This window comes from Schistocerca serialis, chromosome 2 (genome assembly GCF_023864345.2).
Source record: "Schistocerca serialis cubense isolate TAMUIC-IGC-003099 chromosome 2, iqSchSeri2.2, whole genome shotgun sequence".
NCBI classification, from domain to species: Eukaryota; Metazoa; Arthropoda; class Insecta; order Orthoptera; family Acrididae; genus Schistocerca; species Schistocerca serialis.
The window spans coordinates 981,676,285-981,696,595 of record NC_064639.1 but is presented as its reverse complement, the minus strand read 5'-3'; the positions used below and the strand labels follow the sequence as shown (position 1 = coordinate 981,696,595).

Below are 20,311 nucleotides of genomic sequence, written 5' to 3'. Positions count from 1 at the left end.
TGCAGTACTCTAAGCGCAGCGATTGATTGGATTGGATTGTTTGGGGGAAGAGACCAAACTGCGAAGTCATCGGTCTCATCGGATTAGGGAAGTTTGGGGAAGGAAGTCGGCCGTGCCCTGTCAAAGGAACCATCCCAGCATTTGCCTGGAGCGATTTGGGGAAATCACGGAAAACCTAAATCAGGATGGCCGGACGCGGGATTGAACCGTCGTCCTCCCGAATGCGAGTCCAGTGTGCTACCACTGCGCCACCTCGCTCGGTAGCGAATGAGGTTTTGGAACTACACAGATATAAATATAACTTCTTGTGGCTCAACAGTCTTGTGCAAGTCTTTCAATTGGACGCCTCTTCGGATACTTGCATGCATCATACCTCATTAATCCAGTTGGGGGAAGGGGGCCAGTTTAACATGGAATCAGAACCACATGTCGTTCCTGCTGCATCTTCAATTCGTTGATAGGTGGAAACTAGGTTAAAGTCAAATAGAAAAACTTCCCTGGTACGACCGGGAATCGATCCCACGACCTCTCGCTTAACCAAAAGACTGCCAGCCCAGGTTACTGCACAGATACCAGCGGTGAATGTTACCACCATTTATTTTTAACGGTTTGGCTGCATCTTTGCGTAATTACGTAACTGATATGAGGTGCATTTTAATGACTTGTTTTCACCAATAACTTAGAGCCCAAAATAAAGGTAGCCGGAAGTGTACCCACACCTGCAGCGTTCCGTGGCAATAGCAAAGTGACCAACTTACACGCTTATCATAGTCAAAAAATTCAATGCTTCAAATGGCTCCAAGCACTATGGGACTTAACATCTGACGTCATCAGTCCCCTAGACTTACAACTTGTAACACTCTGCGTGGTGTCTGTTTGTTCTATGTCGTGTATCCCTACCACTTTCGCGCAACGACGCTCTGAGCGTGTTTTTTAGGGAATTGACTAGTTTGAACCTGGGACCTGTTGCTGGTAAGGAGGCGCCAGACTACACATGACATGTAGAGTTCAGAAGAGTTCAGTGAGACTAGCGATGATATAACGAAATACTTAATGATTTCAGCGTCAGCTCCACTGAACTCCCTGTAAAAGAATCGTAATACTAACTCAATTTAGTGGAAGGGGTTCAAGGCTTTCCTATTTTTAGTTAGCTGGTAAAATAACGTCGAAAAAGCAGTTAAGTTTACCATTGGAAATTTTATTCTACTCACAAAACAGTGTTTATAAATTGCTCTATTGATAAAAGGAAATGTTTCAATACAGGATGATAAAAACCAACTGCGTTCAACAAAAATGTGAATGAATATTCCCTGAATGGGTTTCCAAGTTCTACAATGGATCGAAGGATGACCTATGCCATATCACATCTATAATCTAGGTTTAAATTAAGTTTCACAAAAGAGAAAACTATCAAAATGGTCTACAGTGACCCTCAATTATCTTTAATTACTTATCTAACTTGTCGTAAATTACAGTGGCTGATGTGGCTTCTCAATAACCATAGAACAGAAAAATCATCGCCTTTCAGATTTTAACTTACGTAGCAAATGTGAATACCATGAGCTTTAATTGACGATCGACACTAGTATTACGCAAACGGGGGTGTAACAGATGAGACTTCTGCAATTCTGAGTGAAGCTTTATGCACTGTTATGCGGCATCGCGTGCGTTCATTACCTTGTCGTTGGTTAGGCAGCTTCAGGGGGGCAGCGGGCGGCGCAGCTCCACCTTTGCCGTCTCGGAAGCAACTCTTTTCTAACTTCTCCTTACTACAATTTACCGAAGTTGGTTTAAAAAAAAACTGTCTGGCTGTGTTTTCATCTGACCAATCAGGGTCTCAATGTTAACCTTAAGCTCCGCCTACAAAAATTCTGTCTATCCAATGAGAAACGTTATACTTTTCATGGTGGGGCAATGTTTTTAAAGTTTGCAACGTAACAGAGACGCGAAAAAGTCTCACACTAAAACTTGCAGCTGGTGTGGCCCTTTTAGTGTTATCGTAAGATCTATACTGTTCTTCTGGAGGCCTCTATCTTTTAACGTGGGCTGGGGGTTGGTCCTGTCGGTTACTTTTCGTGGTGGGGCAATGTTTTTAACGTTTGCAACGTAACAGATACGCGAAAAAGTCTCACGCTAAAACTTGCGGCTGGTGTGGCCCTTTTAGTGTTATCGTAAGATCTATACTGTTCTTCTGGAGGGCTCTAGCTTTTAACATGGGTGGGAGGGGGGGGGGGGGGTGGTCCTGTCCGTTAGCTGACGACATGGGTGTCCGTCCCTTATCGTAGGGTCTTCTAGCTTAACAGGGTTCTGCTCTCGGCTTCTGTTCTCGTTTCTCCCCTCGGAACTGCGTCTGTCTCACGGTGGGAAGGTATGACATGCATTTAGGCATTCTTGTGTTAGTCTGTGGGATTCCATTTGCTCACTCGTTACTCGTATTACTTTGGTTCATTTAATGTCACGATTTATTTGGAGCTATGTGACATACTACTGGATTTGCTTATCATGTCCAGGTTTTCATTGAAGGTGTTGGATTTGCCTGACACCTTACATATCACCACCCTCCGAACTTAATTTTTGCACTGAAGTTAGGCAATGATTGAATCGTTGTCTAAGCCAGTCAAAAATTATTCCTTTATCTAAATTTGGTTGCCTACTGTTCAGCCACATTATTCTGGTTCTATGCTAGTTTGTATTACTAATTTATATTTCTATATTCTTCCACATTATTCTCAAAAATATGTTTATATTGACAAGAGAAGAATATTTTTATATTATTATTATTAATTTTTAATTATTTTATTTCTTTATTTAAGTGTGAAGTTTGTTTTTTAAGAAGTTTGTTATCGAAAGTGAGGAGTCTTTCACATCGATTTTCTTAGAAATATTTTTTATACAAATTTAGTAATTAAGTAAAATCAATTCCCAACACATTTTCTAAATATCATGTACAAGTAAAAAACTTTTTGTTTCTAGACACTCATGTGAACATTGTTACACTAACAAATAAGAATTATTTCCAAGAATTGCTTTGACAAAGAAATATACATACAGAGGTATTGAGATATTATCCTAACAAATGGTACAAATGTTAAAAAAAGGGAAAACATCCAACAAGATAATTTTTTATTCTTTGTTTTTATAAGGAGAAAATAAGTAAAATATAGTTATTCTTTTATTTTTATGAGGAGAAAATAAGTGGCATATAGTTTTAGTGTTTATTATGCCTTACTTTTGTTCTTTATATACTGTCCATTTCAGAACTAATGACTTATTTTTATTGACAGTCTATTTTTTACTTAAGTCCATAGTCGATGACTGTTATTTTGTAGTTTATTAACTGTCTGGTGTGCGTAACTTATTTAGTTTTTCGCACATTTCTTTTGCATAATTTCTACACCACATAATTTGATTTCACACATTCAAACAATCCTATGAATATTTAAGCATGAGGTTGGCGAATGTTTTTGCACGAAGCTGATGGACTTGAGCGAGATGGATGTGGGCAATTATTTGATGTACAGCTTCGTTCGTCATTCCTTGTTGGCTTTTGCAAGTGTGTGTTGCTGTTGTGGAGGTCCCATAATGGAATGGAGCTGTGAGTGCAGAATCTCATGATATACTGGCTTTGTATGCATGAAAGTCATCTTTATGTGTCGCTAAAAGCGGTCGTTTTTCGTTGTAATACTTCGCAGACGACTAGTTTACAATAGGATAGGGATTTGGGAAGGTATGTCGTCTATTCTTCACCCATCTTCTTTCTTGGTCTCAATCTTGCGAATCTTCAACTTCTGTTCTTTGTGCTTTTTTTCTGCTTCTTACTTGCAACTTGGTTCTTCTCTGGGCAGGATATGGAAATATTTATTGATAACTAGTCGCTTTGAAGTTCTCCTCTTAGTAACAGTTTGATAAATTGTTTGGGCATGTCATTTCTACTTTGTGGACGTTTTCTTCAGTTTCGTGCATCAGCATGCTGTTTAATAGCAGTAGTGTGACTTTTACACATATTTTTTTACCAGTGGTGGCTTGCCCAAGCCGTCTTCTCGTCGGGCCGTTTTTTGCTCACTCCGCTGAGTCGGGGTGTTCCGAGACCCTCACTCTGTGGTTCCATGTTCTGTCCCAGCAGGGTTCCGCCACCCTGTGGTTCACAGATTTACTGCCCACTTCCGCTACAAGAAGGGCCCTCTGTTGGTCTCGCTGTCCTTTCCCTTCTCTCGACGCTTCTGCCTTGTAGGAATCGTGTCTTACTAATTACGTCCTTTTCTTTCTTGATACTTCTCGAGTTGCAACTTGTGGGTCGTTGCATCTGGTCTTTGCTGGAGTTTTTACAATGGTTCTTACAAAAAGTTTTACTTATAATCATCTAACATATGCCTAGTACCTACACTGTTTTACACCTTCTTAAAAAGCTTTACAAATTTCAGCGCCCTTTCCATGTTACAATTCTAAGATATTTTGAGTCTTAACTTCTACAAGAATCCTCAAATTCGTTTTTTTTTTATTTTTTGTGTAGTGTCGTGGTGTATAGCATTTTAATATTTCATCCTGTTAGACTATCTACGTTTTATCCCTTCACCTTAATCTATGGTACTATTGATGTTATTCACACCCTCCCATCGGCATGATGAAAAAGGTATCGGGATTCATCAGACCATGCAAAGCTCTACCACTGCGCCAACGTCCAGTGCCTACGGTCACGTGCCCATTTCAGACGTAGCTGGCAATGCCGTAGTGTTAACATTGACACATGCATGGACCATTGGCAGTGCAGGTCCATCATTAAGAGTGTTTGGTACAGTGTGTGTTCAAACACATCTGTACTCTGCCCAGCTTTGAAATCTGATGTTAGTTCCATCACAGATCATAACCCGTCGTGTTTTACCCGTGTACCCAGACTACATCGTCCGACATCTGTAAGGAGGGGTGGCTGCCCAACCCCATGACATCTGGATGTTGTTTCACCTTGGTTTCGCCACACGCACACCACAGCACTCCTTGAACACCAGACAAGTAATTCAATTTCCGAAATGCTAGTGCTGAGTGCTGAGTCTCCAGGCCACCAAAATCTACCCTTGGTCAAACTCAGATATACCGTGCACCCTCCCCATTCTACACACGTACTGCACAGCCACTGTCATTACTGCCCTTCAGGACAGTTATCGCACTCTAATGGTTTAAATGGCTCCAAGTACCATGGGACTTAACATCTGAGGTTATGAGTCCCTTCGAGTTAGAACTACCTAAACCTAACTAACCTAAGGACATCACACGCATCCATGCCCGAGGCAGAATTCGAACCTGCCACCGTAGCAGCAGCGCGGTTTTGGACTGAAGCGGTTAGAGCCGCTCGGCCACAGCCGCAGGCACAGTCAAAAAGACGCAGCACGTAGGAATTATCCGAATGGGACAATAATTGGTAGATGTGGTGTACTTGTATAGACGAACCAACGATTACAATTTCAGAAAAATTTGATGATTTGTTCAAGAGAAAGAGCTTCACAAACTGAGCAAGTCAATAACTCATTGGTCCACCTCTGGCCCTTATGCAAGCACTTATTCGTCCTGGCATTGATTGAGATGGCTTGTTGGATGTCCTCTTGAGGAATATCGCGCCAAATTCTATCCAATTGGAGCTTTAGATCCTCAAAATCTCGAGATGGTTGGAGGGCCCTGTCCATATTGCTCCAAACTTTCTCAATTGCAGAGAGATTTGGTACCTTGTTGGCCAAGGTAGGGTTCAGCAAGCACGAATACAAGCTGTAAAACACTCGCCATTTGCAGACGGGTATTATCTTCTTCAAAGGCCCATGATGACTTGCCATGGAGGGCAACAAAATGGGGCATAGTACTATTGTCGATGAACTGCCGTGCTGTAAGCGTGCTGCAGGTGACAAAGGGGTCATGCTATGAAAATAAGTGGCAACCCAGACCATCACTCCTGGGCATTGGGCCGCATGTCGGGTGACAGTCGGGCTATCAAGTATCCCACCGCTGCCCAGACCCTCTCCAGACACGTCTTCGGCCTGGAATCTCATTGACTGGGACACAGTTGTCTTCAGTGATGAGTCGTGATCGAACTGAGGACCGATGACCAGCAATGACGTGTTCTGACACGCTGCACACAGTGACGGGATACAAACCTGACCGTCGTCTGCCACATGACACTTTAGGCTACCTGTTTGAAATTTAAGCAAAGATACCGGAATTACTGTTAAAACATCCTTAATCTACGCTACTGGCCATTAAAATTGCTACACCACGAAGATGACGTGCTACAGATGCGAAATTTAACCGGCAGGAAGAAGATGCTGTGATATGCAAATGATTAGCTTTTCAGAACATTCACACCAGGTTGGCGCCGGTGGCGACACCTACAACGTGCTGACATGAAGCAAGTTTCCAACCGATTTCTCACACACAAACAGCAGTTGACCGGCGTTGCTTGGTGAAACGTTGTTGTGATGCCTCGTGTAAGGAAGACAAATGCGTACTATCACGTTTCCGATTTTGATAAAGGTCAGATTGTAGCCTATCGTGATTGCGGTTTATCGTATCGCGACACTGCTGCTCGCGTTGCTCCAGGTGACGAAACATATTCTTATCAGGATGGCGCCTTTGGGCGGTTACCGTGCTGCAAACGCAGCAGTAGCAGCATTATCAGATACACCCAGCACCAAAGGTATACTCCACCGTGAAGCCCCCCCCCCCCCCCCCCCTCCATGTATGAGAGGCACGTATCGAGGTCATATTTAGTTAGTAGCATCTTTGGAAACAACGCACACCACGTTTCAACCATATTGGTCTATTTCTTTGTGTTTGACATTCGTATGAATCAAGGAAGTCGAGCGATTGTCAAAAAGTGGACGAAAAAGAATTTCATGTGGTGATTAAACATTACTGTATGAAAGGAAAAACGCCTCAGGAGACTAAAGAGAAGCTTGATAAACATTACGATGACTCTGGACCTTCGATTAGAACAGTTTATAAGTTGTTTCAAAATTTTCGGACACAATTGATGCTGAACGTTCTGGAGGCCCTGTGGAGGCTACGACCCAGAAATCATTGATAAAATCCATGATATGGTGATGAATGACAGAAGAGTTAAGATGTGTGAGATTTCTAGTGCTGTGGGCATTTCGAATGTACGGGTACATAATATTTTGCATAAACATTTGGACATGAGAAAGCTATCTGCAAGATGGGTTCCGCGATTGCACACGCTTGACCAAAAATGGAATCGTGTGAAGTGTTGCAAGGATGGTTTGCAGCTGTTCAGGAAGAATCCGCAGGTCTTTAAGCGTCGTTTCGTCACTGTAGATGAAACATAGTTACATTACTATACTCCTGACACCAAAGAACAATCTAAACAATGGGTAACCAAAGGAGAATCTACACCAAAAAAGGTGAAGACCATTCCTTCGGCCGGAAAGATTATGGCTACTGTCTTTTGGGATACTCAAGGGATAATCCTCATCGAATACCTGGAAAAGGGTAAAACTATTACAGGTGCATGTTATTCGTTATTGGGCCGTTTTAAAACTAAGCTGCAAGAAAAACGTCGGCGATTGGACTGGAAAAAATTCCTTTTCCATCACGACAATGCACCAGCATACACCTCAGCAGTTGTGGTCGCAAAATTAATGGAAATAGGATTCCAACTCGTTTCACATCCCCCCTATTCTCCAGACTTGGCTCCATCGGACTACTATTTATTCCCCAATTTGAAGAAATGGCTGGTGGGACAAAAATTTTATTCAAACGAGGAGGTGATTGCAGCAACTAATAGCTGTTTTGCAGACTTCCACAATTCCTATTATTCGGAAGGGATCAACAAATTAGAACAGCATTGGACGAAGTGTATAAGTCTAAAAGGAGACTATGGTGAAAAATAAAGAAGGTTTGCCCCAAACATGTAAGTAGTTTTTATATCTGCACGGACTTTTCAAACGCCCCACGTACTTCACAGGACCAGTTGCGTGGTTAGAAGACAGATGCATGCAGTTTAATGGATCGCACTATCGTGAGATAGGCTATTATCATGTGACAAAATGATGTCCTACTTATAAACGACGAGAACCAGGAAACGGACTCCTACAAAATAAAGATAAAAAAGGAAACTGACGAGAATTTGAAGTATAGCACAAAAGTGGAAGTGGGTTTGATGCCCCACAGTCTACTCAGTGAGCTACGACGGCTGGTAAGGTAGTGCGGGATGATACATGTTCCTCTGTGCATTCCAACGCTCTGCATGGTGCGTCGTTAGCTCCTCGTTTTCATACATTTTTCAAACTGCAACCGATCTGATTTTGCTACATAAACTTTTGTCTTGAATCTGGATGACGAATCGCATGCCGACCTCGAAGTGCGAATTTTTTCTTCGCCTTTTATAAATGCAGTGCATTGCAAAGAGTTAAATCACGGCAGGGGTCACTGTGAGCGATACTTTCCTTCAACTCACTGCGCTTTTCCGTGAGTTTGTAAGTCCATTGGCCGGCCGGGGTGCCCGAGCGGTTCTAGGCGCTACAGTCTAGAACCGCGCGACCGCTACGGTCGCTGGTTCGAATCCTGCCTCGGGCATGGATGTGTGTGATGCCCTTACGTTAATTAGGTTTAAGTAGTTCTAAGTTCTAGGAGACTGATGACGTCAGAAGTTAGTCCCATAGTGCTCAGAGCCATTTGAACCATTTTTCGTAAGTCCATCCCTGACGCCGCTAAATTTCGACGCTGCGCTACCGGATGTAGACGTGGATGTAATCACCAGTCGTGCCTTGGAGCAGTGTTCACAGCAATAACCACCACCTGAGGATATCGAACAGTTGTTTAGACAACTTTATTAGGTGACAAACTCAAGTAATGTATTTACAACAGATCGGCTGGGAAAGTCTGAGAAGTCACACTTTTTCCCTCCGTGAAAATACACTGTCTGGGTTCCTCTGCCATCTGGACTCTTGTGGGACACCCTATTCTGTGTGGCGGTAAACAGAGTAGGTTCTTTCTGACATATCATGTAGACCTAAGTGGACATTTGCGAACTCCTCTGTGTATTTTGTAAAACTTCAAGATGTGTGGCCCACAATGAGTCGCTTACATGTTGTTTTTATGTTACATGTAGTGACATTCCAATGTTATTGGTATTTGTGAGTATCAATACTCTAGTTCCGCTCCCTGTGTTACCGATATCGATAAATTCATAGTATTATAAGAAATATTGAAGTATCGTAACGGAAGCATAGCATGGTACAGAAGAAAACGATTATCTTTCGTTGCAACTTTTATGAGAGCTAAAATGTACGCAGGAAACACATTTTCAGTAATAAGAAATAAATACCAACCGTAGTTTTTTATGAACATATCAGATTTCAGCAGCACATAGCAGTACTTTTAAGTATGTATCCATACCTTCGAAAAATGGCTCGAGTGCACAAATGCATGCGGAGTAAATGTTGGTAAAGAAAAATGTTAACATTCTTGTGCAGTGTATCAGAAAAAATGGTTCAAGTAGTTATGATGTGAACACTACAAAAATAGCTTTACTTCAAAGAATAAGTCAGAAGTGTAGCATGAAATTTTCGTTAATACCTATGTTTTTGTAGGCATATGGAATATTTACCCTATATGGCTTAATTTGTAATTGCTCTTATGCTTATGTCAGTTCATGCAACAATTTCCAGATTTCGCCTTTTATTAAAATGCTTTTTATGCTAAAGAAAAGATTAAAAATACATTTAAACAATAAATACCTTCCGATTCTGTCATATCAAAACTTTTGTTCTGATGTTATCGAAGTATCGATACAATTTTAGGTATTGGTCTCGATATGAGTTATTTTATCGAAACTGATATTGGAAGCCCATAGTTATACATGTTGTTGTTGTGGTCTTCAGTCCTGAGACTGGTTTGATGCAGCTTTCCATGCTACTCTATCTTGTGCAAGCTTCTTCATCTCCCAGTACCTACTGCAGCCTACATCCTTCTGAATCTGCTTAGTGTATTCACCTCTTGGTCTCCCTCTACGATTTTTACCCTCCACGGTGCCCTCCAGTACTAAATTGGTGATCCCTCGATGCCTCAGAACATGTCCTACCAACCGATCCCTTCTTCTACTCAAGTTGTGCCACAAACTCCTCTTCTCCCCAATTCTATTCAATACCTCCTAATTAGTTATGTGATCTACCCATCTAATCTTCAGCATTCTTCTGTAGCACCACATTTCGAAAGCTTCTATTCTCTTCTTGTCCAAACTAGTTATCGGCCATGTTCCACTTCCATACATGGCTACACTCCATACACTTTCAGAAACGACTTCCTGACATTTATTTAAATCTATACTCGATGTTAACAAACTTTTCTTCTTCAGAAACGCTATCCTTGCCATTGCCGGTCTACATTTTATATCCTCTCTACTTCGACCATCATCAGTTATTTTGCTCTCCAAATAGCAAAACTCATTTACTACTTTAAGTGTCTCGTTTTCTAATCTAATTCCCTCAGCATCACCCGACTTAATTCGACTACATTCCATTATCCTCGTTTTGCTTTTGTTGATGTTCATCTTGTACCCTCCTTTTAAGACACTGTCCATTCCGTTCAACTGCTCTTCCAAGTCCTTTGCTGTCTCTGACAGAATTACAATGTCATCGGTGAACCTCAAAGTTTTTATTTCTTCTCCATGGATTTTAATACCTACTCCAAACTTTTCCTTTGTTTCCTTTACTGCTTGTTCAATATACAGATTGAATAGCATAGTTGTACGTGTGATGAATATTAAATGTGGTTTCGTCTTCAAAGCACGTCTTCAGCAGAGCATTGTGTGTGGCAGGGTTCCTGAGCACGGGTGACGAGGTAGTGCCCGGCAACGCGGGTCTCAAGGACATGGTGGCGGCCCTGCGCTGGGTGCGCCACAACATCGCAGCTTTCGGCGGAGACCCAGAAAATGTGACCGTATTCGGCCAGAGCGCGGGAGCCATTGCTGCCAACATGCTTATGTATTCGCCACTAGCCGCTGGTAAGCACCACTACCTATATTAATGTTGTGTGACTTTCGGTTTCATGGTGTCTCTTGGGTGGCTTCTTTGTGAATTTTGCTAACTACTTCATCACGGAGCTTCTTCCTTTGGCAAAACAAGGTGGACTGAGTTCTAGACATTTCCACCAAAAAAAAAAAAAAAAAAAAAATCTGGTGCCATCATCAAGAATCGAACCTGAGATCAACGCCTCTGTAGTCAAACAAGCCTCTTGCCGATTATCTCCGCGCAAACTTTGTATTTAATGTAAAACTGATAATTGCTCTTATACGTAAGGTGTTGTACAATGTAGATTTTCAGAATTTGACTGTGACTAAAGTGGTCGTCACGAAATTAGACACCTCAAGGTCTCATCCACTCTTTGCAGTTCGCCGATGCTAACAAGGGAACCTCCCCATCGTACTCCCGTCAGATTTAGTTACAAGTTGGCACAGTGGATAGGCCTTGAAAAACTGAACACAGACCAATCGAGAAAACAGGAAGAAGTTGTGTGGAACTACGAAAAAATAAGCAAAATATACAAACTGAGTAGTCCATGCTCAAGATATGCAACATCAAGGATAATATGAGCTCAGAAGCGCCGTGGTCCCGTGGTTCACGTGAGTAGCTGCGGAACGAGAGGTCCTTGGTCCAAGTCTTCCCTCGAGTGAAAAGTTTACCTTCTTTATTTTCGCAAAGTTATGATTTGTCCGTTCGTTCATTGACGTCTCTGTTCACTGTAATAAGTTTAGTGTCTGTGTTTTGCGACCGCACCGCAAAACAGTGCGATTAGTAGACGAAAGGACGTGCCTCTCCAATGGGAACCGAAAACCTTTGATCGCTAGGTCATAGGTCGACCTATTACTCCACAGGAAAACACGTCTGCTATATCCTGTATGACACTGGTGACGGCATGTGCGTCACATGACAAGAATATGCTGTCGACCCACCTAACTTGTACACTTGGCGAATGGGTAAAAAGATTCTTCTACCTTGCCCGATTTAGGTTTACTTGTGGATGTGATAATCACTCCCTAAAAAGTGATGAAAACATAAGAGTTTGTCACAAACTGCAACAAATGAATGCAAGAGTTTCACAGTCGTACAGTTTTCCCTGTGCTCTGTCAAAACATATGTTTTTAACGTTTTCAAATTTTTCAGTGTGTAGACTGTCAAATCCTGCATATGTGCAAGCAAATCTGAACATGTCCTGGAATTTTGGAGAGCGAAGTTGATAATGTGTGAGTGCCTGAACTTTGATAATTGACACATGATCACGATCACGTAAACAATACTGCTCTGTGTACCTGTGCAGCATCGGACGGACGGACGGATAATAATTGTCTGAAAATAAAAAATTAAACTTGCACTCGAGGGAAGACTTGAACCAAGGACCTCTCATTCTACAACTGCTCACGCTAACCACGGGACCACGGCGCTCCTGAGCTCCGATTATCCTTGATGTTGCATATCTGGAGCATGGACCACTCAGTTTGTATATTTTGCTTATTTTTTTCATAGTTCCACACAACTTCTTCCTGTTTTCTCGATTGATCTGTGTTCAGTTTTTCAAGGCCTATCCACTGTGCCAACTTATAACTAAATCTGAGGGGGGTGCGATGGGGAGGTTCCCTTGTAAGCACTGTGATTCACCCACCTCATAGCTTTGCTATCGCATACACACTGATAACAGCGCAATACGTCAGAGCCAACTACAAACTCTGGGTTTCCGTGCGGCATCTTGTGTTCATGTGTGGTTTCAGTCTTCTGTGGAACAGTGCACTGACGTGTATTTGGTAGCGAGGAAACTGTGAGAGCGCGGGCCTATGTGTGGTGCTACCATCGAACGTAATGAAGATATTTTTACTGATACGGCCAACAGTGAAGTGCCCAGGAATAACATAAATTTTGCCCAAGTTCATAAAATGACAACAAAATCTTATGGTATTTCCAAACAGACTGTATTCCATATGAACAATGCAGTAACGCTGCAGAATCTCTAGATGTGAGCACTTGTTTTGATCCTCCAAGTAAGGGATACAAATGAAAACCGAAATTACAGAATCTGACGATTTTGACAAAAATTAGTGTGTAGAACTTACTTTGATACTACGACAGAGGAGAGTATTCGACAGTTAGAAATATATCGAGTGATCTTCGTGAAAAGGTTAACGATTCTGGCTCAGAGACCTCCGTTCATTGTCCTTTCCGCTCACCTGGTTTTTGATTCAGAAGGTCTAATGAAGGACAAAATGTTTTTAATGAAATGCAGAGCGATTTTACTACATGGAGACAACCTGCAGGAAACGACTCCCGAGAGGAAAAGGTTTATAAAAGACCAAATGGCATACAGCCGAAAATGAGTTACAAAGGAAATATACTCACTTGAAGGTGGAGGGATAAGATTATTGACACTGAACCCGATATGAGCACCATGCACGAGGCCCATGAGCAAGGGATAAGCCAAATGCCCACGTGGAAAATTCTCCACGACAACCGCAACTATTTGTATCAGTTAAAACGCGGAAAGGTCTATTACCTACTCTGCGGAGACAATTTTTTTGTTGATTCGACGCACAGGCCACCAACGTGCTGGAAGTTCTGCATCCATTCCAGTCACAGATGAGGCTACCTTTACGAGAGGTACTCTTGTCGATCTTCACATCACATATCTGAGGGCTATGGAGAATCCCCCACTGTGTTGTTAGTGAACCGTCAGAACTGAACCATCAGCACCAGTTCAACCTCAGTGTGTGGGTGGAGATTACTGGCGACCACTTCGTAGGACGAGTCAGTTGAAACTTCCCCGTTGAATGTAAAGAATGACTGTGCTGGAAAAACTATTACGTTATTTGATTTTCAAACAGCTGAGCAAAATTAAACGTACTGAAACTGTTTTCTCTTTACCTATTCTGATCATTTCTAAATTGACGCACAATATTTTAGCGCAACGCAATCTGACTTTCAATAATCCCTGCAAAAGAATAGCCCTGACTAACAATAACCTATATCTTTCATGAATCACTTACCTCACAAAAATCTTCGTTACTCGAACTTCTGCAACACAGCGAGCGCCAATACTGCCAGCTAAATAAAAGATTCTAACTACTGAAGGCACTAACTACTGATAGGCATATAGTTGGCAAATGAAAGATTTTGATAGAGAGCAAACAATGTATATACCTTAATAGTGTTCAAAAGTCATAATATATATAAATTCGTGACACCCAAGTTGACAAATTTCCTTTTTCTGACGGACACACGTCCAGACCGTCCGCTCATAGTAACATCTCAAAACTCTGGCATCTCTCTCCCCACATCCACCACTGCTGGTGGCTCACCTCCAACTGCCCAACGCTACGCGCTATTCACATCCAACTGCCCAACGCTACACTATTCCAACAATGAGTCCAAGCAGCCACAGACTGTACACAGCGCAGTCAGCGATTTTCATACAGAGCACTACGTGGCGTTACCAACATAAAAACCTAAACAGCCGACTTACACAGTCTTCCACATCACCTCACAGGCGAGGCATATCTCCATTTCCTGCAGAAACATAACCTTTGTTGGTATGAAGTGTGATGGACCCCACCTCATGTCATCTTGAGTGTGGAGCTGGAACACTTGTACATCGAAAACGTTCGCACGTTCCCACAAGCCTGGTGTGTTCTCATACGTACTCTCAGTCATCTACACTGTAAAAAATGTTCCATCCCCATCTTCAGGTGGGTGTACCTCCCTTGGATCGTGTTTCTGGCATTATGTCGATATGCCCTTTTTTGTTCCTCAAGGCATAGCACACGGACCGTGCATTCAAAGGTTGAGCGTTGAGCGTGCCAAGTTTCTGACGCCATGCGTGGAAAAAGCACGTTGGTGAGTCTTTCAATAGAGATAACGTAGGAATTTTACGCCCGTCAGTTCCACAAGCGGTATGGTGTGCGAGCCAGATACAGTTGACAACCGTTGCTGGAGCACGCTACGGAAGCAGCGCGCTCAACGTTGATGTTCGACATCGCGGTTCATGTGCCGAAGGCTTTATCCTCTCAGGTATTGTTTCTTGCAATTTTTTCCCATTTAGTAAGATCACCCTATATAAAACATGTTAATTTAATAATAATAACAATTTGTCTACAACGGTAACAGGACCCTTGTTTCAACAGTGCAGAAAAATACAGGGCTATTACAAATGATTGAAGCGATTTCATAAATTCACTGTAGCTCCATTCATTGACATATGGTCACGACACACTACAGATACGTAGAAAAACTCATAAAGTTTTGTTCGGCTGAAGCCGCACTTTAGGTTTCTGCCGCCAGAGCGCTCGAGAGCGCAGTGAGACAAAATGGCGACAGGAGCCGAGAAAGCGTATGTCGTGCTTGAAATGCACTCACATCAGTCAGTCATAACAGTGCAACGACACTTCAGGACGAAGTTCAACAAAGATCCACCAACTGCTAACTCCATTCGGCGATGGTATGCGCAGGTTAAAGCTTCTGGATGCCTCTGTAAGGGGAAATCAACGGGTCGGCCTGCAGTGAGCAAAGAAACGGTTGAACGCGTGCAGGCAAGTTTCACGCGTAGCCCGCAGAAGTCGACGAATAAAGCAAGCAGGGAGTTAAATGTACCACAGCCGACGGTTTGGAAAATCTCACGGAAAAGGCTACAAGCCCTGACACCCGATGACAAAGTCAAACGCTTTGAATTTTCGGCGCGGTTGCAACAGCTCATGGAAGAGGATGCGTTCAGTGCGAAACTTGTTTTCAGTGATGAAGCAACATTTTTTCTTAATGGTGAAGTGAACAGACACAATGTGCGAAACTGAGCGGTAGAGAATCCTCACGCATTCGTGCAGCAAATTCGCAATTCACCAAAAGTTAACGTGTTTTGTGCAATCTCACGGTTTAAAGTTTACGGCCCCTTTTTCTTCTGCGAAAAAAACGTTACGGGACACGTGTATCTGGACATGCTGGAAAATTGGCTCATGCCACAACTGGAGACCGACAGCGCCGACTTCATCTTTCAACAGGATGGTGCTCCACCGCACTTCCATGATGATGTTCGGCATTTCTTAAACAGGAGATAGGAAAACCGATGGATCGGTCGTGGTGGAGATCATGATCAGCAATTCATGTCATGGCCTCCACGCTCTCCCGACATAACCCCATGCGATTTCTTTCTGTGGGGTTATGTGAAAGATTCAGTGTTTAAACCTCCTCTACCAAGAAACGTGCCAGAACTGCGAGCTCGCATCAACGATGCTTTCGAACTCATTGATGGGGACATGCTGCTCCAAGTGTGGGAGGAACTTGATTATCGGCTTGATGTCTGCCGAATCACTAAAGGGGCACATATCGAACATTTGCGAATGCCTAAAAAAACTTTTTGAGGTTTTGTATGTGTGTGCAAAGCATTGTGAATATATCTCAAATAATAAAGTTATTGTAGAGCTGTGAAATCGCTTCAATCATTTGTAATAACCCTGAATAGCCTTTAAAATGCATACATGCCAAAATTTGAGAAATAAAAGTATCACACAATTAGTTTAAGATCCATAATAAGCAAGAAAATCTCACAACTTCGGTAACGTCGTGGTTTACAACATGAAAAATATATGTGTGCTCTCAAAATTGTCATTATTTGGCTAAGCAAGGCGCCTTGAACACTGGTCTGCAAACTATAGACATCAACATTAACGGCCTATACTCCCTCACGAAGAAGCGTCACATCAGCAGTTTCTTTCTGACTCAGGACTCCAAAGAGGGAGCCCATTTGGCGCCACTGGTTGGGCCACTGTATATCTCCCCGAAAGAGGGATTCGTCAGAGGCGCTTGTTTCGCAGCAAAGTTGTTGAGTCAGGCGTCATCGTGATACTTGCCATGCTTGACGAGTTTCGTCCATGTGCTGCGAGCTTCGGCGAGGTCCTCCCATTAGTCATACTGAATATTAACCGCGTTCATACCAAGCTTGACGCAGTCTTTAAAGAGCAATGCAGATCCTCCAGGGGGTCTCTTGGTAAGTGCTATCTAATTAAGTAGTGTGGGTAGACTACGGTGCTCTGATACGATGTAAGTGTCCTACCCACCACAGGCAGCGTTCCTTGAGAGAAGTGGCAATTCTCGGTAGCTTCGGAGTATTGACCATCTCATTTGTCGCATGGTCCCTCCCTCCATGTTACGCCAAGAATGCTTCGTAAGCACTGCTAAGCACTGCAGAGGAAAGGCGTCGGGCTTACACTTTTGTTTAGTGTAAGACGTCCATGACTCAGCATGATACAAGGGAGTGTTTAGCACACACTCTTGATAGATGAGCATTTTTGTAATCACCATAAGGTGTTTGCTATCTCAAACTCTTGTGCACAGCTTCACGGAAGTACTACGGTTTTAGGAGTGTGCAAATGAGGGGAACGCCGATTCTTTCAGCCATTTTCACCTATATTCGGGAAGTCAGTTTCTCTATTCTTCTCTTCCTCTGTGAAAGATCTTCCCTCCGCCTCCCTTTAATCAAATTCCCGAAGATTCAAGAACAATTTCAGATTACCAGTCAGACAGTACAAACCGAACCCTGTGAGCAAATCAGAAATGCACTACTGGCCATAAAAATTGCTACATCACGAATATGACGTGCTACAGACGCGTAATTTAACCGACAGGAATAAGATGCTGTGATACGTAAATGATTAGCTTTTCAGAGCATTCACACAAGGTTGGCGCCGGTGGCGACACCTACAACGTGCTGACATGAGGAAAGTTTCCAACCGATTTCTCATACACAAACAGCAGTTGACCGGCGTGCCTGGTGAAACGTTGTTGTGATGCCTCGTGTAAGGAGGAGAAATGCGTACCATCACGTTTCCGACTTTGATAAAGGTCGGATTGTAGACTATCGCGATTGCGGTTTATCGTATCGCGACATTGCTGCTCGCGTTGGTCGAGATCCAATGACTCTTAGCAGAAAATGGAATCGGTGGGTTCAGGAGGGTAATACGGAAAGCCGTGCTGGATCCCAACGGCCTCGTATCACTAGTAGTCGAGATGACAGGCATCCTATCCGCATGGCTGAACGGATCGTGCAGCAATGTCTCGATCCCTGAGTCAACAGATGGGAACGTTTGCAAGACAACAACCATCTGCACGAACATTTCGACGACATTTGCATCAGCATGGACTATCAGCTCGAAGACCGTGGCTGCGGTTATCCTTGACGCTGCATCACAGTCAGGAGCGCCGGCGATGGTGTACTCAACTACGAACCTGGGTGCACCAATGGCTAAACGTCATTTTCTCGGATTAATCCTAGTTCTGTTTACAGCATCATGATGGTCGCATCCGTGTTTGGCGACATCGCGGTGAACGCACATTGGAAGCGTGTATTCGTCGTTGCCATACTGGCGTATCACCCGGCGTCATGGTATGGGGTGCCACTGGTTACACGTCTCGGTCACCTCTTGTTCGCATTGACGGCACTTTGACCAGTGGACGTTACATTTCAGATGTGTTACGACCCGTGGCTCTACCCTTCATTCGATCCCTGCGAAACCCTACATTTCAGCAGGATAATGCACGACCGATGTTGCAGTTCCTGTACGGGTCTTTCTGGATACAAAAAATGTTCGACTGCTGCCCTGGCCAGCACATTCTCCAGATCTCTCACCAACTGAAAAGTCTGGTCAATGGTGGCTGAGCAACTGACTCGTCACAATACGCCAGTCACTACTCTTGAGGAACTGTGGTATCGTGTTGAAGCTGCATGGGCAGCTGTACCTGTACACACCATCCAAGCTCAGTTTGACTCAATGCCCAGGCGTATCAAGGCCGCTATTACGGCCAGAGGTGGTACTGATTTCTCAGGATCTATGCACCCAAATTGCGTGAAAATGTAATCACATGTCAGTTTTAGTATAATATATTTGTCCAATGAATAGTCGTTTATCATCTGCATTTCTTCTTGGTGTAGCAATTTTAACGGCCAGTAGTGTAGTTGGTAAGTTGGAGGATACCTCGTCAGTATTGTGAATCTTAGTTTTGCCACTACTTCATTCTCAGGGAGTTACCTGTAAAATTCGAAAATTATTCGTGTGTAATAGCATGAACATCTGTACCAAATCTCTTTAGTGGGAGGTGCTACCCTACCTGCCCTTCCTCCCCTCCCCTCCTGGATGAGCTATATGAGTCAGACTGCTGGCACTGATCGCAGGGCTATTCCGGCGCGTGATCGCGCAGAGCGGCGCCGCGTCCATCGCCACGGGCAGCGCTCGCAACATGGCGGACCGCAGCCGGCGGCTGGCGGAGGCGCTGGGCTACCGCGAGCAGGGAGGCGGCTCGCGGGAGATGCTGCGCTTCCTGCGGGCGCTCAGCGCCAAGGCGCTCACCAGCAACGAGACCGCCGCGCTCTCGACAGAGGTAAGTGAGCACTCTTCCTCTGTCCGTGAGGTTCGCTCTCTACCAGACCAGTCGTCGCTAACTAAGTTGGCGACCTCCCGCAGCTGTCTGAGCGTTCCGGAGATCCTCACACTTGCTGGCTGCGGCGTCATAGTTAGGCAACTAACCAAGTATCACTAGAATGCAAACAAAATTGTTTTCAGATTTGCATCCAAGTGATGCATTCCACACTAATGATCGAAAACATTACGAACAGGGAGGCTTCAGATCAGAAACGCTGTCGTTTATCGACTAGTAAAGTCATCAGAAGATCAAGACAAGTTGCAAAACGATTTATGAAAGATATCTGTATGGTGCGAAAATTGGTAATTGGCCCTAAATAACGAAAAGTGGGAGGTCAACCCCACGAGTGCTAAAAGGAATCCGTTAAACCTCGGTTAAACGATAGATCAGTCAAATCTAAAGGCCGTAAATTCAACTAAATACATAAGAATTACAATTACGAACAACTTAAATTGGAAGGAACACATAGAAATTGTTGTGGCAAAGGCAACCAAAGACTGCGTTTTATTCGCAGGACACTTAGAAAATGTAACAGATGTACTAAGGAGACTGCTTACACTACGCTTGTCCGTCCTCTTTTAGAATACTGCTGCGCGGTGTGAAATCCTTACCAAAAAAATGGTTCAAATGGCTCTGAGCACTAGGGGACTTCTGAGGTCATCAGTCCCCTAGAACTTAGAACTACTTAAACCTAACTAACCTAAGGACATCACACACATCCATGCCCGAGGCAGGATTCGAACCTGCGACCGTAGCGGTCGCGCGGTTCCAGACTGCAGCGCCTGGAACCGCTCGGCCATCCTGGCCGGCGAATCCTTACCAGATAGATTGGCGGAGTACATCTAAAAAGTTCAAAGAAGGGCAGC

At 43.6% G+C, this 20,311-nt stretch overlaps 1 protein-coding gene across 3 annotated transcripts in view; it reads left to right on the top strand.

Annotated features, from left to right (window-relative positions):
* LOC126458398 (esterase FE4-like) overlaps positions 1-20,311 on the top strand; it is a 325,378-nt gene that overhangs the window by 195,423 nt on the left and 109,644 nt on the right. For all 3 annotated transcript variants that reach the window (XR_007585628.1, XM_050095409.1, XM_050095408.1), the window contains 2 exons: positions 10,817-11,002; positions 19,198-19,403. Coding sequence is in view for 2 of the 3 variants with exons in the window: in XM_050095409.1 (XP_049951366.1) it covers positions 10,817-11,002; positions 19,198-19,403 (392 nt within the window). In the remaining variant the exon portion in view is untranslated. The remainder of the gene's footprint in view (positions 1-10,816; positions 11,003-19,197; positions 19,404-20,311) is intronic.